Source organism: Motacilla alba, chromosome 7 (genome assembly GCF_015832195.1).
Source record: "Motacilla alba alba isolate MOTALB_02 chromosome 7, Motacilla_alba_V1.0_pri, whole genome shotgun sequence".
Taxonomy (NCBI): Eukaryota; Metazoa; Chordata; class Aves; order Passeriformes; family Motacillidae; genus Motacilla; species Motacilla alba.
In genome coordinates this window covers 34,208,220-34,232,579 of record NC_052022.1, presented here as the reverse complement: position 1 = coordinate 34,232,579, position 24,360 = coordinate 34,208,220, and the positions used below count along the sequence as shown (strand labels likewise).

Here is a 24,360-nt window from a genome sequence, read left to right as displayed (position 1 = left end):
AATATTGCCATGACTCATATAGTGCACGTAATCAGGACAGCCACTCAGGAGGAAACTGGGAACTGCCTACCTAGGAGTAATGGAGTTGCACTTGGACAGAGTTTTCTCTTTGGGGAAGTCAAGCCCACTGAAGATTACAATTTGAAATAAAAATCAATGATTCTTCAACTTGCACTGGGGGAGGTCCAGCAGTACCAGTTTGGATTCAATCCTGTTCTCCAAATGAACATGTGAAGTGACTCTGAGGCTACAGGCTCTTGATGTCAGTCTGCCAGTTCTCTAAACCAGTAGCAGGCTCTCAGACCTCTAATTTGAAGATGCCCTTCTTTTTATTTACAGCAAGAGTCTGAGCTCAGCTTTTTTAGCATGGTAGGAAATGGACAATTTGAGCAATTCTTCAGCCTCCTTCAGTGCTGAGCTTGTTTTTTCCAAATTGCTGAGAATGCCATGAAGGGAAGAAACAGTGGATGTGTTTGAGATGGGTTAGAATTCAAACAGTTCTGAATTCTGAAGTGCTGATGCCCAGGACAGCTGAAATTCCAAGAGCTCTCTCTATTAAGTTTTTGAACTGTGTTTAAATCAACCCTTACATTTATGCATTATCTGGATTTTTAACACATCTTTTTTTATGTCTGCACATATGCTGGAGGAAGCAATCATTGAGGAAATCCTTCCAGTTTGCGTTTGCATGTCAGAGTAAATGTCTTATGGAAAAATAAGAATTCAAGTAAACAAACGCAGGGCAAGGTTTACTTGGTCTGCTCTCCCTGATGAGCAGGGTACAGGGAAATTAAATTCATTTTGTAATGGCAGAGTGATACCAATTTATATGCAGCAAAAGCTGAGGAGTGGCAAGTGATGGTGAAGCAAAAAGAAGATCTCGTGGGAGTTTATTTGAACTCTCTGATTTTTTGATGTGCATATCCTTCCATCAAAGCCAACCTGAAAAAAACAGCAAACTTTAAAAGTGTTGGGGATCACACCTTAAATTTAAAATGCCTCAACAGAAGTCAGTTGCAGTGTACTGATGTGTCAGATCACCTCTGCTGCCTGTAGCAGATGTACAGCCAAAGGACCTGTTAATCAAGTGGCTCTGAGATCTTGTTAAAGAGTTGAAATAAATGGTTTGGTTTCCTTAAATGCTGAGGGCCGATACTCCCCATGGCTAAAATGCCTAGCTGGGAAAGCAGCACTGAAGGAGTCAGGTGCTTTTAACCCCTGAAAGCTCAACTTTAGGTCTCTGAGAATCCTGACTGCTGTGTAAATGTGTATTTGACTTGCTGTTTGAATGCAGGGGACCAGGAAACCAGTCCTGCTCTTCATGGGGGCAAGGGAAAGCCACCCATGCCACACATGTGTTCTGCAAACTCTTTTCCAAGGCTGGGTTTTAGTGGTGCTGCATTTAGTGATTCCTGGCATTTCCAGTGCCTTTGCTGAGCACCTGCTGATTGTGCAGGTGGAGAACTTTTGGCAGCATCTAAGGAAAGCAGAATACAATGTCTGAATCAGCAGACACCATTTCTGTGGTTTTTGTTGCTGGAAGTTGATCCTTGAGCTTCCCTGTTAAAAAAAGATTTTCAGCTTCCAAATATTTCTACAGTTACCCTGGCTGGAAGCTTAGAAGAAAACGAACAATTGCATCAATTACAGAAAGAAAAGCAAGTTCTGGATTGTGCTCCTGGAAATCTCGGCTCGTAAATTAACAGCTTTTGTGCGGTAATCACTGGTTTGATGACTCATAAAAACACACAGGAAAAGCAGCCCTGTTGTCAGGACTCCCACTTACACAGGTGAAACCTGCCTTAAGTGCTGTTTGAGCCAAGATATGGCCTGCCTTGGGATGCTGTTGCTATTATTGTTCCTCTTGTCACAAGCTATAATTTTTGGTGACGTGCGTCTCTCATAGCAAGCGAAGAGCTAGAATTAAGAACACAAAGGGGATTCCTGCTCGTTGGGTGTGTAAATAACAGCTGTCTCTCTTTCTTTCTCTCCCCGTTTCCACTTTGGATTTGCTGCAGGTGCATAGGGCCACACCTGGAGGACTGCATTGGGCTGATGGATAGGTACTGGCTGGCTGCTGGCTGCCTGTGTGTCTCCATCCTGCACGTGTGGACAAGGGCGCATGCGTGTGCATGTCCTGGGGCGTGGCAATGACAATGTGGTTTGTTCTGTAATTGCCTGCAGGTGTAGAGGCCCAGCTAGTCATGACTGCATTTTCTATCCATGGACACGGCAGTCCACTCTGCCCCAGCACGCTAGGTAACATCCCCACCCCATCCTTCCCACCTGCCTGCCCCTGGAATGTCATAGCAGCCAGTTTGAACACACACCCACCTGCTGGGGAGACTGCAGCTTGTATGCTGGGAGATCTGCCTCTCTGCATCCAAATTTGCTGTCTGTTTGAAAGCCAATTAGATATTCTGCTCATTTAGGCTGATTTTTAAAATTGTTTTTATTTTTAGCTTAAGTCAATAAGGATTAAATTCTGACATTTCCTTTAGGCATTAATATTTCCAGATTAAATTTTATTAGATGGTAAAAATTCTGGTAAAATTGGAATGCACTTGTTTTCCCTTTATTGGGTTTTTTTGTTGTTGTGGTTTTCTGCTTAAGACAAAATTTAAAAGCAAATGAGCCTCTTTCTTCCATACACCTTCACTTGAAAAATAAATGTTATAGCAAAACAAAATTTCTTCCTTACTTCACATAAAGCTATTATTTGATTTTTTTTTTTCATTTTCTGTTTAAAAGAAAAATTGTAACCTTGCAGCAGTTTTATTTTTCGGTAATGACAATTGAAACAAATTAATGTAGGCTTTGTTCTGCATTCTTTTTCATGAAAGCCCTACATTGCTATTGAGTTTGTTCATTCTTAAATTCAAACTGGTTAATATGACTTCTAGGCTTTGGGATTTCTCTCCTGAGCTAACACTAGATGAAAAATGCATAATTTCAATCAAACCCACCTCATTAAGATTTTCAATCAGAGTTTTTTTCTTGTCTTTTTCAAAAGGTTTTAAGGTTGCCTTTCCTTCCTAATTGTGTACATAATGTGAATATACCTATTTCTGGCTTATGAGGGAGAACATATTTGGACTTGAAAAACAGTGCACTAGAAATGCTATCAGATGGTACATGTTTATTAAATCAGTATCAGTTCTGACTTAATTCATTAACCAATGAATAAGCAGCAGGAGATTAATTTTTCAATATCTCAATGTTTTGTTTTAACCTTTCTGATCTGGGATATCCACTTTGAGATACTTCTGTGGGGCCTCATTTTCAGATGGACTCATCCAAACAGAGCTGCCCCAGCTTTAAAGGCCCCAATTTCATCATCTTTACTCAAAGCACATTTACATAAAATTATTATTATTATTACTATTACTATTACTATTATTATTATTATATTTCTTTAAGTTTAAGGGCCTTATCAGCCTACAGAAATGAGAGGAATTGTTTTACTCTGTTCAGTGGTTTTACTCCTGCTCCATTCAGTCTGAGGGGGAAGGCCCTCAAATGTTTCCTGTTTCCTCTGGATCTGATGGATATTTTTCTGTTTGTTTCAGCCTTGCTGAATTTATTCTAGGAAAACTACTGCACTGTGTTTAAATGTCAGTATGTATTCTTTCACTTTCAAGGCAAAGAAGGAAACTTCATACCTCTATATTAGATTTGTGAAATTGTGCTCTTTTTTTTTTGTGAAAATGGTTCATACTATTTGGTCTAAAAATGGGCAAAACTGCACTGGCAAAGTGACACTTCTTGTTACAGTAGAGTTGTAAATCCAAAACGGGTGTGTTTAACTTTAGCTAGAACCTTCTTCGTGTCTCTTTAACAGCTGTGCACCCTCCTGAGACTTAAAAATCCTAAATTAATTAATAATCAGTCCAACCCTTATCTATTGACTTGAGTTTTTTTCCATTGATGTGAATTATTACTGAGTAGAAGGGGACAGGTTTTTCTGCTGAAAGTGAGAGCAGGGCTTTAACCCAAACAAGAAATTCCTCATCTTCTCCTATTTCCATTTTCATAGCAGTGCTGCTTTCCTTTCCAGTTTTTTAGTTTGCAAATTGTTTATGCCACGATCCATTGACTTGAAGGCTTTTGTAAGAGTCTGGTAGAATAGCAAAGGAGTTCTTTCTGTCGTGTTTAATCAGGATGAATCAGATGTGCATCACATGGCTTGTTTTCCAAATAGCTGATGAAACTTCAGTTTTTCTGCTTGTGTTTAGTCCCTTCAAGTTTGTGGGAAAACAACCTTACTATTGGCAACGCATTTCTTTCTGCATAGTTTGGTTTTGTTTGTTTTTTGAACCTTTAGGTTCAATAGAGTTCTGTCCAAAAGAACAGCTCCTCATGCAGCTTCCTGCATGGATTATTCCTGTAGGGCTTTGGGTTTGGTTCCACCTTCCATACCAGTCTTTCCTAGAAATTGCCAAAGCAAAGATGGAAAGTAGAAGAAGGCTGGCATTTCCCAGGATGCCCAAAGGAGTTATCCATCCTCCTTTCCCGCCTCTTATTACAATGCCACTCCTCCTTTTTCTACTTTCTGGCAGTTACATTCAGTGTTTTTTTGTGGTAGGAACAGCTCATAATGGAACATTCCAGCATATTCTGGGACAATCAGCAAAAAGATGAATATGTCTGCTCCCAAGTTTGGGATAACTGTTGTCTAAAAGGATGGTTCAAAACCTGTAAAAATAATGCTCTGCTATTCATTAAGAAAATATTCCAGAGAGTCAGGAAAGGCTGGTTCCTTTCAGGTTCCCCAGAAAAATTTGGCTAAGTGCAGTGATTGGAGTGAGACTGTGGACAAAGCTTTTACCTGAAGTATGAATTTTAATTGGTTTATCCTTACTAGGCTTCATTCACCTTAATACTAGGAGAGAAGAGATTATCAAAGGAAGAGTGAAGTTTCTGTTTTCTGGTGCATGTGAGATTGTATATCTAAAGTTGTGATCAGGAGCATGTGTTGGATATGATAGGAATGAACCAGCACCAGCACTGATGTTCCTGGTCTGACTAAGCTGGTGTCTCTGTTTATGCCCCAAGAAAATTTCATTTACATTTCCCTTTTAACTAACAGAAACTAATTAGCCAGGCCCACTATTGTCAAGTGCTTCAATAGAATGTTGTGTAGATGTTAACTCTAATTACAATGCTGTTGCTAGTTTTGTATCCAAAAAGGATGTCCTCTCAACAAATCATCACTTCCTCAACAACAGCAACAACAACAAAAAAAGCCGGTTTTATCTACTGCTTGTGTACAAGAGCTAATTAACAGTGAACCCTGTGTAATGCAGGCAAATCCTTTCATAGCTGTTTTGTACCCTGTCACAGTATGACTGCAGCAGAATTTCACAGTAGTTGGTGGGGAAGGGAAACCACCTCTAATAAAATGCTTATGTTCATGGTTTTCACAGTGCTCAGCTCCATTGCTTGGAGGAAAGCACTCCATATGCTCTCTGCTTTTATAGAATAATTATATTATTCTGGAGGGGCAGAGGATCTCTGTGTAAAATAAGAGGGAAAATAAGATCTTTGAGTACCAGCTAAGCCGTGTTACTTGCTTGGTAAAAGATGCTACTCTCAAGAGACTTTTAATGTGGAGCTTTCTGAAGCTGTATCAGAACAGAGCAGTTAAAAAAACAGATTTATTTTTTTAAGAATCCAGACTAGAAAAACAGACAGTTTCTGAGCCTTCCTCTGTGGGTTGCATAGATCTTAGATGTCATTAAACAGGACAAATTCACAGACTGAGGTAGGTTGGAAAAGACCTTTGAGATCATCAAGTCTAACCTATGACCTAACACCACCTGATCAACTAAACCATGGCACTGAGTGCTAGTCCAGTCTTATTTTAAACACCTCCAGGGACAGTGGCTCCACCACCTCCCTGGGCAGACCATTCACCCTTTCTGTGAAGAACTTCCAGTGCCCAACCTAAACCTCCGCCGTGTCCTCCTGTCCCATTTCTGGTTGCCTGGGAGAAGAGACCAACCCCCATCTGGGTCAACCTCCTTTCAGGTTCATGAAAGAGACTCACTGAGAAATCCCAGTTCTGTGGGTGAACTTGCCTCTACTGAACTGGTTCTGAAGCCAGACCTTTGCTGAGGGTACTTTAATTCTTGCCATGGCATTTCCCTGCCTGGAGCTTTAGGAGGAATACCTTTGGAGTACCCCTGGGACATGAATGAAAGTCACTGCAGTGATCTTGTGGGCTCCTCCATTTTTTTGCCACTTCCATATTTAAAGACTGGCCTTCTTGTGAAAGGGTGTAGGTGGGTAATCCTTCTTTCCTGTTGTACAGATGGAATCCTAGAATGGTTTTGGTTGCAAGGGACCTTAAAGCTCATCCAGTTCCAGCCCCCCTGCCATAGTCTGGGACACCTTCCACCAGACCAGGCTGTTGCAAGCCCTGTCCAACCTGGCCTTGAACTCTTCCAGGGATGGAGCGGACACAGGTTCTCTGGGCAACCTGTGCCAGGGTCTCCCTATCCTCACAGGGAAGAATTTCTTCCTCATATCTGACCTAAGTTTCCCCCTCTTTCAGTTTGAGGCCTGACCACAGTTCAGAAGGATTTGTCTGTGATCAGTGAGGGTTTGGGCTTCATCTGCTTTACTCAGCAGGGTTGGCTGGCAAGGACTCATGGTGAGGAAGGACTTAGTAGGGTATGCTACTGTAGAGAAAAATAAACTGGTAAGGTCAGGAGAGTGAAGGAACTGGAAGCAATTCTCACACAATGCTGTTTAAAATCTGTTCTGAGGCTCCAGTGGTTTGAGGATCCTGTTGGGAGAGTGTAGGATAGAGTAAGGTCAGAAATCTGATGTTCCCAGAAGTTTGTTGTACCAGTAGAATGTGGGCAATAAACTCTTTCAGGATCTTGATACTGTTGATACTCACTGACCAAGTTTCTCAGCAACTGGGCTCGTTTGTGATAAGAAAATTCTTTGTTTGGAAAATTGACTAAATTGTCTTTACTGAAACTATGAGCAGAAAAAATAGTGAGTGATGAAGGCCAAATGTGACAGGTCACTGCTGGAAAAAAGAAGCAATAGGCAATGCAAATTATTAAATGGTTTGTTAGTATGGAAAACAACACACAGTGCTATTGCAGAGGGGATTGCTTTGGTTTCTCATCACCCTTGTGTTGTGGGTCTGTATTGATTTGACTACACAAATAATACACAATGCAGAAATAAAATTTTGCCACGGAGAAGTGACCTTATTATAAAGCAACAGTATATATATCTCACCCCTCTCCAATGGGTTCCTCTCATGGCTGGCAATAAGGATTTAATTTAGATTTAATGTTGTTATAAATTAATTATCTGGTATTAAATATACATTTGTAGAGCTTTAGAAATATGGAAGATGTAGGGTTGTTTAAACCTCAGTGAATGGTTCCTTAATAATTCATTAATATTTAATACATAATAAATCAGAACTAAATCTTGTGGTCTTACTTCCAATCTACCTGTGCGATGTAGGATTGGTTACTCTTTCTTAGTTAGGAAAATTTACATGACAAATGTATTAGAGCTGAGAGCCCAGCCCTGACTTAATTCTCTGCAATTTGGCTTACTCCTTGTGGCTTCACTCAGGTGTGAAGGAACTGCAATTCCTGCATGAAGCAGGAAGCTCTTGTCTGGGGTTCTGTAGAGCATTTTGCTTTTCATTGCCTGTTTAACACCAGTTTTCTGGAATGATGGAGCATAGAACATGTAATGCAGATGAAAATTTGCACATTGGCATTACCTTTTTTGTTTGTTTTACACACTAAAATATATGTTTACTTCTCAGTTCAATTGCAACAGCTTTCCCAGCATTGGATCAAAACTAGCAGATTAATGTTAATGATGATAGTATAGTTTGTCTGTCAGTCCTTATCATTTGTTTTTGCAGGAATGGAAATACCAGTATTCAATTTGATACTTTACTAGTGTGTAGCAAACACAATGGCAAACGAATTAAAGTAATTAAACGAGCTGTAGGTTTCAAGGAATTAACAAAGTCCTGACTTTGGTGCTATGTGTGGGAAGTTGTACCTCAGCATTACCAAAGGTGGAAGCATCACCACAAATACCAGCAATCATTCAGGAAGAGAGCATTGGGAAATCAAGCCATCAGACCAAATTACTTATTCTTACTATAATTTTTTCCCATGCTGTAAAGTAAAGTAACAGGCTGGGAAAATGTCATGTAAATTATCTGTATCTTTAGGTAGTAGTTTCAAAAAACTAAATTCAATTTCCAATGGGAAAGGGGGGCTAATGCTAAACTCATTCCCCATGCCTTGCCCTCTCTTTGTTAGTTCAGCTTCCTTTGCATCTCCTTTCTGTAAAGTAGAGGTATTTTGCCTCTTTTCTGCCTGGTTGCAGTGGTAGTGGAGAGAGTTGAACAGGAATGTAGAGCCTGTACCTTCAGAGAGACTGACTGTTTTCCCAGGAATGTGTGTTAGAGAGGCTTTAGAGAGGAGCAATTTTAAATAGTATCTTGTGTCTTGGAATGAAGTTTAGGAACTCAAACAGCTAAAGCTTCTTCTGGCTGAAAGTGAAGGTAGATTCTCCTGTAGAAGTACACAGGTAAGAAGACAAAGTTTGGTTAAGCATGGCACTAAGTCTAGCAGACTGGAAAGGAGAGTTGGGTGTCTGTCAGGTATAAAATGGGTGAAATCTGAGAGACAATCAGAGTAGCAAAATGCCAGTGAATTTCTAATGAAGGTTATTAATCCCTGGAATGATTTTCTGTGGTAATGTTCTCTTCTCCAACACTAGACTTGTGAAATCAAGACTGGGAATTTTTTCCTCCAAGCAAGATGAGTTTGTGCCCAGCTTGCAGGCAGAGGGTGGTGTGGCTCCTCCTGCCACAGGACCGGACACTTCAATGTCTTTGACAATAATTTCCAACTGTGATCAGCTCTTGGCTCATGGGCTAAGCTAGAATGTCCTTTGAATTTTGAGTCAGAGTATTGAGTTGGAGAGAGACAAGCAAATGCGGCTGCTGAATCCTGGGCTTTGGCTCCTGTCAGCTGTGGGTGAGGCAGAGAGTTCCACATGACTTTACGCAAGATCTCTGTTGTGTTCATATATGCTTGCTCATTGACAGTTAGATCAGGTAAAATTCTGAGTTTTCAGACTGTCCTTTGCTAGGAGAGATGAGAAACTCATTCAGATCTCATCTGTACTTTTGTCAAAAAGCTTCATGCCTTTTTTTTTTTTTTTTTTTAAATCTGATGTAAATTTTTAATGACACCATTTTCACTTGCTGGTGAACAAGATCTTTTGCAGACATATTGGCTGTTTCATCAATAGAAGATAATGTTGAAAATCATTTCTGTAGTTATCTGAGATTGAACAAATGATAAAACAGGCAAGGAAAGATAATGGGATAATGTGAAGAGCAGGTGCTGGCTGGTTCTGATTGAGTTTTTCTTTGGCAGAGGGTTGTGAAGAGGTAACTCTGTATTTGCCTGGTGTGGTACGTTTCTCAGCAGAGCTGGTAGTTTCTCATACCAGAGAGTTGTGGCATTTATGTAGAAATCTGAGAACAAATACAACCTCATGCTCAGGACAAGGGCCAAGCTTTTGTTAAACGTGGTCCAGTCATGATGTAATCCCTGATTTGTCAATGATACAACGTTTTCTAGTAATGCCTAAAGGAAAACTCTCTGAAATGCAATCAACCTTTTTAATGAAAAGTGTGAACTTTTTCCTCATACAATTTGTCTTGGACTCCCAGTACTCTGCCTGTGACATAGCGTGTCCTTTGGAAACATAGGATTTCAAAGCAATACACCAGTGTTGGGCACCTCTTAAAATGCTCACCTGGGTTTTTGTTACAAGTTCTTATTGTATTCCCTGCTCCATTTTAACTCATAGTTCTCTACTTGTAAATCCAATGATGTTTAGATGTGTGACTGAAATTAGGTAGTACAGATATGTCTTAGAAGGCACAGAAGCTGTAAAGCACCATAACATAGGTGAAAAGAAGTGGTGACAGTGGAAAAGTAGAAGGAAGCAAAAGGATAGAAGATGTAGTTTTATTAGTTGCCATTTCTTTTGTTCAAGTTAATCCTGCAAGGTTAGAATCTGTAGGCCTGATGTCAATGTAGGTCATGCTGAAGAAGAGACAAGACACTGCCATCCCTGCTTTTGGTAATAAAGTATGTTAATCTGCAAATTAATCAGAAAATAATGCTGGGAACATGGACCAGGGTATGCAGATCCTGCAGGCTGGTTGGTCAGAAGCAAAGAAACCGCAGTGATGTGGTGTACTGGAGGGAAGATGTGTAATTCCAGAATTACACATGTAATTCAGCAGCATGGCAGTGGCTAAACCCATCTCCTCCAAGTTCCCAGCAGGCTTGAATCAGCCATGGGGATATTTTCAGTTCATGCCAGTGGTGTCTGTATCCATGGGCATTGCTCTGCTTGAGTGAATAGCCTGCCTTAAAAAATATGTGCAAATTTCAGAAGTAAATCACATCTTTCCCTGCCCCTAATGGACCGATGAAGGGAAAAAATGAAAAGGTAAAAAGTTTTCCTGCATTTAAATGGACCACTAGTTGTTAATATGCATAGTCTCAATCACAGCAGGGATAATAGACAAAGAACAGATTGAAGAGATAATATTCTTGCTCTAAAACTGTCCCATCTCCCATAGATAAGCTTTTCCCTCCCTCGTGGCAGGGATGTCCTCTGCATGTGAATAACTTGGATGCAGGTGAAGTTCAGTGCTGTCTCACTTCAGCTCTGGGTGAATTCTCTCTACTTCCAGTTCCTGGATCAACCAGTGGATCAGGGCTGCATATTCCAAACTTGGGGATGTTTGAGTCAGCTTTTAATAGATGGATTTTTAAAACAGGGGAGCAATTTCCAGGAATCTTCCAGTGAGAAGAAGGGTATCACTAAGAAAGCAAGCCAAAACTTATGGCTGTATCAGTATGGTTAGATATACCCTCTCAAGGTTTCATCGGCCTTTTTGTGCTGCTGATTACTTAAATACTTAAAATAGATATGTTTTTGAAGTGGAATGAGAAGCAATCCCTCTCTCCCTCTTGACAGAGGCAGGGGGGAAAGAAGGGTATTGAAGCCTTCTCTCTCCATGGGTGTTTTTTTGGTTTTTTTTATTTTCTTGATCTCTAATGAGCATCAGACTCAGTGAGACCTAAAAGGCTCAAAAAGTCAGCTGGATCCACTACCTGACTGAGCACTGATACTTAGGTTTGGGGATTTGGTGGAATGGGGAAAGGAAGGGGGTTGTGACTGGAAGAGGAAAGGGAGATTTTTAAGCTGGATCACCATTTCCCCAGATGCTTGGCCTGTTCTGTTCTGGAATTTTAGCAGCTGTCAAAAGACGAGTTTCTTTAACATTTAGAAGCTGCACAGATAAAGCAGTAAATTCTGGAATGTTCTATCATACAAATATTTGGGAGAAGGAAGAGCTGTTTTACTAAATTATCATTTTCCTCGATGTGGGCTGTACTGTACTACAAAACAATCCTAATAAGAGAGCAGTTGGAGAGTTGGGGTTGTTCTTAGCAGTACCCTCACCATGTCCACGAGCTGCTTTCCTAACCCAGTCCCATCTGTGATGGGACTGGAGGCTGCTGGTCATGGTCAGCAGAGCTGAGAGCAGCATGATGCTCACAAAGGAGCCAAGGTTTCCCTTTACAGCCCCTGGAGTGCACGGGATTCCTTTGGCTGGCTGTGGATACGGAGGAGGGCAGTGACAGTGGGTGAGTTTGGAGCTTCTGTGCTGAACTGTTCTTCTTAGAATGGCCTTTGGGGAAATGCTGGCAGTGGGATGATGACTAGAATTAAGAGGAGTTGCAAGATACTCCAGAGTTTCTCTTTGCTTCATTTGGTAACATAAGAATGACTGGGAGATGACTGATAAGCTATTGACATAAAAGAACTTCCAGCCATAGTATTGTATAAGACGTGATCCTATATAAACCTGTGCCAGGAACAGGACATCAGTTTTATATGAGCTTTTTCCCCAGTAAGCAAATGGGGTTTTCTAATGATTGATGTAATTTGTGTAGGATGCTTAGACAGTATGCTATTCTAGTAAAATAATAGTGATAAATCCAAAAGCAGCATCAGGCATACTCAAAGAAATTCCTTATACCCTGCTCTTTATCTGCCTTCAATTTTCCCCTATATTTATCAGCATTGGCTGCATTTCTTCCCTGCTATGCTCCACAAAGATAGATTCTGCATATTTAGAACTCAAGTGATGAGTAGCTAAAACCTTTGTTGAAGCTAACAGCATCATGGCCATTGCTAGTGTTCTAATAAGTGTCTCAAATGCTCTATTTATATAAACATGCCAGTGCAGGGTGAAGTGTGACTGTTTTGATTTAGGCTGTGAAGGAAAGATTTTTAACTGTGGGTGTGCATGAATGTACATAATGCATGAAAGATAGGGATGCATATTTCCAAACACATCCTGCTACTAATCCTCCATGCACTCTCATCTCAAACATAGGTCCAAAAGATGTTTTAATGCCACCACTGGTTAAAAAACCTCAGCTGAAAACCTCATAAGCTCTTACTACACAACAAATTATTGGATATGACAAGAAACTGGAAGATTTGGAACACAGTGGGATAGCTCTGTTCTCATCTGTTTATCATGTCCCATTTTTGGATTCACTGCCATTTTGTTATCATATAGTCAGAGAATGGCTTGGGTTGGAAGAGACCTCAAAGCTCATCTTGTTCCACCCCCTGCCATGGGCAGGGCCACCTTCCACTATCCCAGGTTGCTCCAAGCCCCGTCCAGCCTGGCCTTGGATACTTCCAGGGATGGGGCAGCCTCAGCTTCTCTGGCCTGTACCAGAACCTCTCCACCCTCACAGTGAAAAATTTCTTCCATATATATATAATCTAAATTTCCCCTCTTTCAGTCTTGATGTTTGGTTTTTCCCTTCTGCCAGTGTCTAGTGCTGAACCTTAGTCTGACTGTTAACTTCTGTCCAGAGGCTTGTTCCCCTTGCAGAGGTGCTTGGGCAGAGGTTGGGGCTCTCTTCCATGTACAGATTTTTTTTCATAAAGGAGAAACATAAAGTCATAAAGAATTCAGAGGAAGGAATCTGATTTAGAATGTCAGACTTGGTCCCTAAGTACAGTCTTTGGAGGCTCTCTACTGTGAAATACTCTTGGAGCTTGAAAAAGCAAATACTTGCTGTCCCAAATGACTCAAAGCTGGAACAGGAAGGAGTCCAGTGTTCTCAACCACTTAAACAAAATATCTGCTCTGTGCTCCTTAAATCTTCTGAATGAGTACTTTCAGTAAGGACTGGCATTCCAAAAAAAACAGGCAGGTATAAAAAGAGTGATAAATGCATTTTCTGACAAAAGAAGTTGATTTGGAAAATAAAGTGAAAATTAAGGGCATGAGGTAGAGAAACCTTCTTGCAGCTCCTTAGAGGTAGACAATCCACCAGTGCAGTCAACAGGCACAGTCACATGTGGGTTTGGATGTTTCTTCTGTTGAATAGCTCAATTTCAGCAAACACTTAACTGAAGTTAAGTGAACTACAAGCACTTTCCACCAGTGGAATTAAAAAAAAAATAAGAAGTGTTAAAATCAAAAGGAAGAGCACAATATTCAAACAGTTTTTATCCTGATAGTTATTTAAAATATTCCTGAACGTTCCTACATGTTCTCTATTCTTTGCATTTATAGAAACCTATTGCAGAGCAGAATGTTCCAGTTTTGAGCTTGTCTTGGTTTGAAAAGACAGGTGTGTGCTAAGGAAGGCAGGAGCCTCTCTTGAAATAGAGAATGTAAACCCCCTCCCTCTGAATTAATGTAATTATGAAAGGGTCTCGAAGGCAAAGATATGGGAATAGGAATAACAGTTCTTTACTAGGAAAATTAAAAAATACAAATGCAATAGTACAAAAAAAGCCCCTACTGCCAGAGTCAGAACAGGAGCTGCCCCCTGTGGGTCAGGGTGGTGGCAGCAGTGCCATTCCATGGTGGCTGCAGCCCTCCTGCAGTGCCAGCTGTGGTTCTGCTGGAGCAGGGATCCTGGAGAAGGGGGGAGTTTTCCTCTGAAGCTCCAGGGCTGCTGGAGATGGACCTGCTCTTCCTCTGGGAATGCAGTGGGAAAGGCTGCTGTGCTGTTCCCAGGGTCAGATTCTATCCAGGTAGGAATGCTTGGCTCCTCCCCTGGGCAGAGCATCTCCCCGTGGGATGATGGAATTTTATCAGCCATGCAGGGACACTCACTGGCCATGAACAGCAGAGATCTCCTGGAGGGAGGATTGGCTGTGGGAGAGATAAAGAAAACTGCCCCATGGACAGAGAGAACCGCCCCACCTCTGACAGATGGTGATAAAATGCACAGCCCCAGGTGCATCTTCCAACCTAAGACAGAGCTACAGTGTGTATTGTCCATGTGACCCAGCTCCCACTGCATGTTTTGGTACAGATTTGATTTGGGTTCCCATTTCATGTGTTTCTCAAGCAATGTTACAGGCCCTGCCTTGGGTTGTGCTGCTCCCTGGTGCTCCTGGATGTGTCAGTGAATGAACAACAAACAGTGCCATGAAGGTGGCCATGTTTCTATTGGAGAAAAGTGTGTTTTCTGGATGCAAAATTTCATGTGCACAGGCATGATGAGCCACTAACTGCCACTGGTTGCAGAGCAGCAGGCTGAGTTGATTGCTTCTAACAGGAATTCTTTATGCAGAGACAAACTCCTGGAGCTAATGCTGATAGGTTTGGTTTCAGAGCAGTCCATCACCTTCCGTGGTCATTACAGCTCTAGTTTCCTTTATTTAATGCAAAATATTATTGTTTGCAAAGAAAATGGGAAATATGACAACTTTATAAAACAGATTGCTCTTTTACTTGCTGGACTGGCTTCACCCATGAGCTCAGTCTAGTGGATTTAACTGGCTTTGTGTCACAGATAAATCAATCTACATTATGTGGGGCCTGACTTGGCATATTTTAAAAAGAATGCTAATCTGTTTATTTAAAGCACAAGCCTCAAAACAGAGTCACTGTGCAAGCACTTAACAATAGCATTCCTTTTTAAAGTTGAGGCAGAAAAGAAAAATCTCAGCTTAAAAATGGCAGGGGTGCAAGAGGTTTCATTAGGACTTTTCAGTTTTAAAGGAGGAGAAGCCCATAAAGAGCCTTGATATTGGTGCTGTAATCCCAGAGATTTCAGTAGTTATTCCTAGTCAGATGTATTAACAGGGAGTTAAAATTGAGAGTTCTTAGTAATTTATAGTGAAAATGTAACAGAGTGGTAGTTCTAAATTATGCCATTCAGATATAAAACTAGTTTTAAAGAAATCCATTGTGCACTGTGTGTGGTAATAAAAATGCCCCAGATTTTGAATCAATACATACTAATGTGTAGAATGTTAGGTTGTAATAATTTTCAAAGCTACAGTTAATATTTCTTTCTTTATCCTCATTTACTTTGCTGAGTGAGATGGGGACTCCTACATCCTTAGAAAAGAGGTGTGAGTAAAACACACCTTTACAGGCATTATACAAGAACCAGTGTGGGTAAGAATAAAGCAGTTTTGTCAACAGGTATATGTTTGTCCACATGAGCCTTGGCCAGAGTGAAAGCTGTGTCTGCTCTTTAGTGATGTTTAACTGCTGAGTGCACCCAGACACAGACTGCAACCCTCAGGTCGTTTTGCATATTGAAAAGTTGTGGCTCGTGGACAGTTTGCCCATCTCTGGATTAAATGTGGAATTGGTAGTAATTGTGTAACTGTGAGATCAGCTGTGAGTTAAAATTTGTGTTTACTCCTGATAAAAACTCCCAATGTGCAGATAAATAGGGCCATTTATCAGTATTCCAACAGCCTCCGATTAGGAGGGGGGAGGAGGAAGGCTGCCTTGTTCTTGAAAAAGAGTATAAAGCAAAGCAGTCTTGGTGAGAATAACATCAGATGAATTCTTGCCACCCCTGGGGTGAACACCAGGCACTCTGGACCTTGTGGCTGTGGAACTTAGCACAGCAGAGAGAGGCTGGTGAAACATCCACAAATTTGCTTCCCAGCCCGGTTGTTTATCTTGTATGTTTTAAATACTGAGATTATCGCTACAGGATTAGTGGAATCCATCAGATCTCTGAAAGGACAGCTTCAAAGTTGGCTGAACCCCCACCGATGGAAGGGGTGAGGAATGTAGAGTGTGAGAAGCATCCATCAGGAGAAAATAATGCCTTGGTAACAAGGATTTGTGAGAAGGGACTGCTTAGCAAACTCTCAAGGTTGTAATGAATCCTGTTTGGATATACAGATAAAAACTCCAAGCAGGAGAAAGCTGATACAGGAACTTGGAGCCTTCTAACAGCTTGGCTTCAAAGCTCAGTTTCTTTACATCTCAGACCAGGTGGGAAAATGCCAGGGATGGAGAAGCAGGGGATGTTTGTCAGCTTTACTCCATGGGCCACAACTGGATTTCCTCTCCCCTTTCTGCTGCACTCTGCAGTCAAGAGTGTGAGACCAAGCATGTGCTCATCTAAATCAGTAATTAGGCTTTAATACCTGCTCTCAGGGCACTGTGGGAATTGCAGGTGTCCTGATCTTTTGGAGTGGATGGAATGGTGTGAGCCCTCCTGCTGAGCATCCTTGTCTATCTTGGAATACTAACTTTGAACTCAGTATCAGTTTTGGTGTGTGGAAGTGGGTGTTACGTGTTTCTAAATGTGACAACACAGCACCCTTTAGGAAAGAAGCACATATATATTACTCATGTCTCCTAAGGGAATACTGGAATCTTGCTTTCAACTTTAAGCCACAGATACACAGTTTCTAGCTTAAGAGGCAGGATTTTCATGTTATGGGGTTTTTTTCCTCCCACAGCCTCCCCAGCTGATGCCTTTTCCACTTATTAATTGGGTATTCTGCCCTCAGTTGAGGGAGGGATGTGGGATAGCAAATTAATTATGTGGGGTTGAACTGTGATTCAGGGCCATGTTTCTTGGACTGCTAAGCCTGTTTTGATGAGCATGAAAATCCAGAAACACCTAGCAGAGATTGTTTCCATCCTCTGGAGTAGATTTCCAGTGTGTAAAGGAAAGCAGTGGCTGTATCAGGAATTTCCTGTTGGTGGGTTAGTGGTAGAGCTGTAAGAAATGTGAGCCAGGATTGACTTTTGGCTGTCCATTAATTATGCTGCACAGCAGGACTGACATGGAACTTTGGCTTTTCTGAGCCTTTTCAGTCCTTTTAAAAATTCAGTGCTTTTAAAAATTACTTTAACATGACGATGAGGGCCTTTGATAGTGCATTTTTTGTCTTTTCATTAGCATTGCTCATGGAACTAGTTTCTAAGTGGGCAGTAGTCTGAGTGGGGCAAATGTCAGGAATTGCAGTCATGGAGGTGGCTGTGGGACAGTAATGTAACAAAAGTAAGGAGATTAAGCCCTTAATGCTACTAGAGAAAAGGAGATTTGTGTGTCCAGCTGCCTGTGAAGCCAAACAGTTTGTTAGGTGCATATGCAAAAAAGGATTGGATTAAAAAAAAACAAAATGGGAGAAGGTTTTGTGACTTCAGCCCCGGCTCTGGTCAGTGCCACCTTACAGGGATCTGTGTTGAACAACCCCAGCAATGGCCCAGCAGAAAGGTAAACAGCTTAATGGAATTCATCAGGGTATTAAAGGTAAGGCTCTGCAAGCATGAAAATAAGCAGAGAACTGATATTAGCAGAATGATATTAGCAGAACAGAGAGAAAAAGGAAAGTCAACTCAACAAATGCACGTGAAAATCACCCCAGTGATGGGGTGTTACCCTGAAAACTGGGCTTAGGAAATAATCCATGTGTGGTTGAAAGAAGTGTGAAGTGATTACAGGGAGCTGTGGCTGCAGAGACTTGGCATCTGGTCCTGGAGCAAATAAACCTGAGTTGTTGACTTTGGGGCTTAGCTCAGCAGCAGAGAGAGCAGAAGCTGCTGGAGATGTGACCACATCCAAGGCTGGGGTGTTTGTGACTTGCAGGATTTGATGCAAGGGTAGTGGATTTGGGAGTCAAGGCAACTGATTGCTATTTGAGTGGAAAATACATTTTTTTCTGTATTTCACTGATTTATTTAGCATTTAAATATATTAGTTTATTGCACATTGTACTATCCCTTTCACACTTCTTTTTTATGCTTGCTTGATAATATGTTTAGGTGGCATCTCCTAAAAATTCAGGTATAATATAGCATATTTCACATTAGCAACTAAAATGCTTGTTTGGTGAAGTCATTGAAAATTATTTCCTTTTTTTTCAATTACCTGCTAAAAATGAGGACATTCTTTCAAAGTCAGTGAGAGTTCACGTGCTGAATCATAAAGATCCATTTTGAACTCCCCTTGTACTCTATAACAATAGAAGGGCTACAAACTTCATTTTATTTTCTTCATTACTCATTATGTCCCCTTTAGAACCATTTCTTTATTATAGTCTATCATGTAAATATTATTTGGGCTACTTTTAGAGTACACAGTACTATAAAACTCCAATTACTTACTTTGACAACTGTTATGCTAGTTATTAATATGCACTTTAAAGCTGAGAGTTTTAATGCCTGTTTAGTCACTCTGTGGTTTGGTGGTGTTTGTTAAAAAATATATGACTGCTCATATAGCATAAAAATGAATTTTAAAAATTCCCCTGCTCAAGAGCATTAGGCAGTACAAGCTCCATAGGAGGCTTTTGGTGGCTAGTGTTTTCCGTAATTGCCTGTTAAAGAGTTTCTTGCAATGTAGAAAGACATGTAAACAAAGAGCAGCATTGTTTGGGGTGGATATGCCAGATTCTTTAAGCTCTGCACTCAAAATCGCAGAGTAACCACTGGAGTTAGAAAGGACAATGTGTTTTAAGGAGGAAGAGGAGGAGGTGGTACTGGACTCATGTTCCCCAGACACCATAACCCATTTCCCAGCCAGACAACATTCCCCTTCCTTTATTTGCAAGCTTAGAGTTTCCATCATGAAGTCTGTGAACTGCAATAGGCCTTTGTGGTAATGTGCTTACCCTGGGAAAACGTGGATATAAATAAATTTAAGTACTGGATGTGGGAGTGTGAGGCTTTCTCAGTGGTAATGTAGACACACCTTCATGCACCATGCCAGGTGAGATGTCACTGCTTCAGGAAAGGATGTAAAAACAAGAATAAAGAAAGGGTTGTATAAAATAATTTAGTATTTCTGAAGAAGACTCTAAAATTTTCTGTAGCTGTGTGGTACATTTTTATTAATAGGCTGTAATGTACCTTTCATCATCATTCAGATGTAACTAAGGGAGGCTTTTAGAGCACAGCAGTGACATTTCCACAATCTTGACAACAGTTAATCTATGGCCTGGGCTTACCAGGCAATGGTTTCAGCACCATTGTACTCTGCAGTTGTCATGCTGTGGTTTTACCCATCTTTTCAGCAGCTCTCCAGCCATTTTTGGAAGGATGTTAAATGCTCTGAGTGTGTTCATGTTGGTAAGTTGTTGGTATGCTGTGAAAATGCCCAGTTTAAGGTACTGCTATGAGTTTTTCTCTGGAGGGAGCCTGATTTCTCCATTGCCTGTGTAGGTGATCTCCACATCTTGCCTGTGAAGTTCGCTCTCACTTCCTCCATGCTCAGGAAGGCACATTGTGTTTCTAGTCTGGGGATTTTTCATGGGCTTGTTGTCCCCTGAGTGCAGGAGCCCATGAGCTGATGGGGGTGCAGCCAAAGTCACAGGGAGATCTCTCACAGGAACCTGCAGATACCTGTGTCCTCATTTTGCCATTGCAGATTTGCATTTGCCATCAAAGTGCATGTTGTGTTTCCTTGTCCACACGACTCCTCACATGTGCATGGGGGTTTGTAAACAAAAATGGAATTGGCATAATGATGAAAACCAAGCAAATTCCTACCATGTGTCAATGTGTTTGCCCTGACTTCCCATCTGGGCTGGGATTCATAAAGCAGTTAATGAGCTTTCCACGTGACTGTGTTTTATGTACCCAAGCATTCTTTGGTCTCTCAGCCCTAGCTGTGGAAGTAAAGTCTCTGATTCCGATTGCCAGAACCCCCCTGATTGCTGCTGGAGTCATTGGTGGCCTCTTCATCATCGTCATCATGGGCCTGACGTTCGCCGTGTACGTTCGGCGCAAAAGCATCAAGAAGAAGAGAGCGCTGCGAAGGTTCCTGGAGACTGAGGTGAGCCAGGGCTGCTCCTCACAGGCTGGCTGGGGAGCTGCGGGGCTGCTCTGCTTTTATATTAGAGGTGTTCAGGTCTTCCCTTACCTGTAGAAATCCTTCTGCTTATTTGTGCAGTCTAAACTGGTGAAAAGAACAAAGTTGTTTCAAGTTGTTTCAACTTGTGCTGGTTTGCTGACCAGGAAAAGTGTCCCACCAGATTTCTCAACTGCCATCCTGCTCTCCACTGACCTTCTATCCCAGTTCATCACTACATTTAGCAGCTCTCATGCTTAACTATTACAGGGTTTCATTCTGGCCATATTTAGGTTGACTTTAAAGGCTAAAGTAAGTTCCTTCAGCAAGCTCTGGTACAAACTTCATGCTTAAAGGCAGATGTTGTAACTTACTGTTGTTCCAAGTGCCTACAATACCTTTGTAGTCCAGATTTTGTCGTTTCAGATTTTCTAGTGCAGATTTTGTCAAAGCCTGTAATAATGATCAGTAATAATAATGTATTTTATTAGCCAGGATACTCCACAGAGTTTAACCAAGAGAAGTTCACAGTTCTACTGACAAAAGCATGTAGCAGAGCTATGACAGAGTGCTATGATGGCTCCATCCTGCTCTTTCAAGTGTCATTAGTGAGGGGGGCAATCCAGGAAGTATATTTAAATATAACATTAAATGTATATCTATCAGCTACTGCAGTGGTGATTACTGCAATCTCCTCAGTCCGATATTGAGACACTTTGCAAATGATGGTATTTTTAAATTAGGGTGCCCCTTTGTGAGATAATAAAGCTTGGAAATGCTGTTAGCTAGTGACTCTTTGATAAGGCTTTATTAAGGTGCTGTTTTCTCTTCTGTTCCAAGGGTTCTGCTCCCACTCGACTCCACTGTAGAGCCGGGGAGTAAATGATTTATGCATCCCCAGTCTGTTTGCACAAGTATCTCCGTGTTTGGCTAGAATTTGTTGCTTTTTAAATCCTGTTCAGCTGTATAGAAAGCTTAACAATACTCAGTGCCTTTAGATGAATAAATCTTGCCACTGTATCAGCCCATACTTAAGCATAAATTATTTTAAGCAGGTAGTTCTCCTTGCATTGGCTTTGAAGTCCAGATTTTATCTTTCATTTGGTCAGATAAAAGCTGTGGCTGGCAATTGTCCTGAGGGACCAGGGCCTCCTACTGAACATGTGGGGAAGCTGCTGTCTTGGCTGAAAAACTGAAGATTAAATCAGGAGCATCCTGAAATAAACACACAAGCAATTAGCTTTAGTTGAAGTCTCTCTTTCTAATTGGAGGCTGTAACAGGACTTACTCTTTCTGTAGATCATTCTCCATCAAACCCTACAAGCCTTGGTTTTAGACCCCCACAACACATCCCCGCCTCTCCCTGCCATTCCTGTGTTGGTGGACTGTGGCACAGAGCCTCTCTTCGTCCTTCACAAACTGAAAATGCAGAAGTGTGCTGCCAGTATGCCTCATTTTCTTTTACAGTAAACCTTTCATTCATGGTATAAATACTGAGCATCTAAAGTGGGAAGGAGGAAAGAGAAATCAACTCTACTTGCTGCTGTTTGGTTTTGTTATGTTTTCTTACCCATTAATTGCCGGGTACTGGTATTTTTTACCTGAACAAAACTAATTAGTTTGGTCACCTAATTAAGTAGTTCATGGTGCCCAAAGTGCTGTAGAAGTAGTTCTCAAACTGCAGAGCATGGTGCATTTAGCCTTGTAAACAGGCAGCTTTGAAGTGCTGCACTGTTTTCAAACCAATTTGAGTAGGAGAAGCTCTGAATTATTTTCCTCATCCTGTAAAGGAACAAAATGTTTTTCATGTGTTCTATTGAGTGTTGTGCTCTTCATGTATTTTCAATTTATTTTTAAAGAAGCATTGTTTTTCTGGCAGAGATGGTATGAGATCTAGGAGCATTTTTAACTGAATGTGCCATTGTGGCTCATTTACAAAGTTTCTTGGGACATCTTGAGCAAATTGTTTAATTGCAGTAAATTAGAGGCTGTTATAAATTAGTTGTCTGCTCTAAGGTGTTTTCTCCCTAAAGCTGTCTTCCTGTGTGGTAAAACAGAAGTTCAGAAAAATCATCCCTTCCTCAAAACAGAATAAGAATGTGATGAGCCGTTTAGTCCAGGCCATTAAAAAGAAATATGGCCAACTTAAAAGACACTAAAATGGGCAAAAATAGGATGTGGTACACTGATAATAAATGCTATATTTCTGTCATGTAGAAAATATTTATACTGCCTCCATTATCAAAAGTCCTTGGATGTGTTAGTCTGACACCAATTCAATTTCCAGTTCATAATTCCATCATGCAGTTTCTGGTGGAAATTACTGCATTTGAGTGTGAACTTGCTTTATCAGGTCTCTTGGTTTTGTGGCATTGCTCGTTTGCTTTTGAAGATGAAAAACCCCTCCAAGAGCTGGCAGGGCAAGGGTCCATAGATCTCCACCCACTGTCTTATCCCAGTATTTCCTTGGGTTGGTTGCTCTCAGTACAAACTTGTGATGGGTCTCCATGTTGAGCAGCGTTTGGGACTGTTGGGTTTTCCTTGCAGCTGGTGGAACCCTTGACCCCGAGCGGCACGGCGCCCAACCAAGCCCAGCTCCGCATCCTGAAGGAGACAGAGCTGAAGAGAGTCAAGGTCCTGGGCTCCGGAGCCTTTGGAACAGTGTACAAGGTGAGAGCCTTCTCCACGCAGCCCTGAGTGCCCTCTTTTACCTCTGGGGCAGGCAATTTCTGCATTGCAGCAGAGCAGCAGCACCCCTCTCCCAGGGGTGGTCCCTGAGCCCTGGGAGAGAAAGGACACTGGACTTGTGTGCAAGGAGCTCATCTGGTGTATTTGCAGGGAATGCCCCGATGAAGGCAGGAATGATGCATCTGATTCCATGTTCTCACAAGGCTAATTTATTATTTGTAATACTATATTATATTAAAGAATACTAAACTATACTAAACTAAAGAATTCAGCAAGGACACTTACTGAATGCTAAAAAAGATAATAATGAAAACTCGTGACTCTTTCCAGAGTCTCGACATAGTTTGGCCCTGATTGGCCAACGAGCCAAAACAACTCACAGCAGAATCCAATGAAACAATCCCCTGTGGGTAAACAATCCCCAAACACATTCCACACGAGCACAACACAGGAGAAGCAAATGAGATAAGACTTGTTTTCCTTTTTCTCTGAGGCTTCTCAGCTTCCCAGGAGAAAAATCCTGGGTGAAGGGATTTTTTTCAGAGAATGTGAATGCCACACTCATCCTCGGCATCAAATGGTGACATGCAAATATTATTTGTTGGTGAGCAAAGACATGTCAGCCCCAGTCATTTTTATGTGCAAGAGGGCTGCACAAGCTGGACTGTCCTGCTGGAAAGGGCAGCACCAAGGTTTGCCCTTCTGTTCTTACCTAAGAGCATATTTTATTATCTTCCATCTTTTGGAAAGATGGATAAACGCTGTCTTTCATTTCACAAGTGTCACCTGGGTCTTGCAACAGCAATAATACCTAGTAAAAACAATGCCATTAGCTAAACTGTAACACTTTTTGTCTCTTCCATTTAAACAGAAAAGATGAGTTACATCAGGGCACCCTTTAACAACTGGCATGTGGGAGTGGAACCCACAATGGAGAAAGTACTTCAGTTCAAGAAGTATTTGGGTTTTTATGATCTGTTGGACATGTCCAGATCTCAGTGGGATGAAGTAGGCCTTAGTGGGCAAGTCAAAGCAATTCCCCAACCCTTTGGGAGCAGCCCAAACCTGCCAAATCACGGTGGTAGGTCAGAGCATCTGCTTCTGTCCTCAAAGAAGGGAGGAAAGGAAGGAAGCACAGAGCGGGTGGCTATAGCTACAAGGTGATGGAAATAGATGTATGAATAACGAGTTTGAATATACTTAGATGATAAGAAAGTGATAGAGATTGATGCCATGAGGTTGGCAAGAAAACAGCAATAGTCAAGAATGATGGAAAAGTAGCCCAAGATGGTTTGTGAATTTAATTTAAATTTCCTTTTTAGCCACCTTAGTTTCTGACCCTCAGGTATTAAGTAATTAGATAAACAGCCCCTAAATGCTTCACTCTATAGTGTGTTATTCTCAGGGTGTTCTGTTCCTTCATGATGTTATGATCTGGTGATAATCCATTTTGAGGGTTTACTGATGGCTTCAA

General features: G+C 41.3%; 1 protein-coding gene across 1 annotated transcript in view; it reads left to right on the top strand.

Moving 5' to 3' along the window:
* ERBB4 (erb-b2 receptor tyrosine kinase 4) overlaps window positions 1-24,360 on the top strand; it is a 574,039-nt gene that overhangs the window by 442,390 nt on the left and 107,289 nt on the right. The window contains exons 16-18 of the mRNA XM_038142045.1: window positions 2,019-2,063; window positions 20,051-20,183; window positions 22,746-22,868. Of these exons, the coding sequence (XP_037997973.1) occupies window positions 2,019-2,063; window positions 20,051-20,183; window positions 22,746-22,868 (301 nt within the window). The remainder of the gene's footprint in view (window positions 1-2,018; window positions 2,064-20,050; window positions 20,184-22,745; window positions 22,869-24,360) is intronic.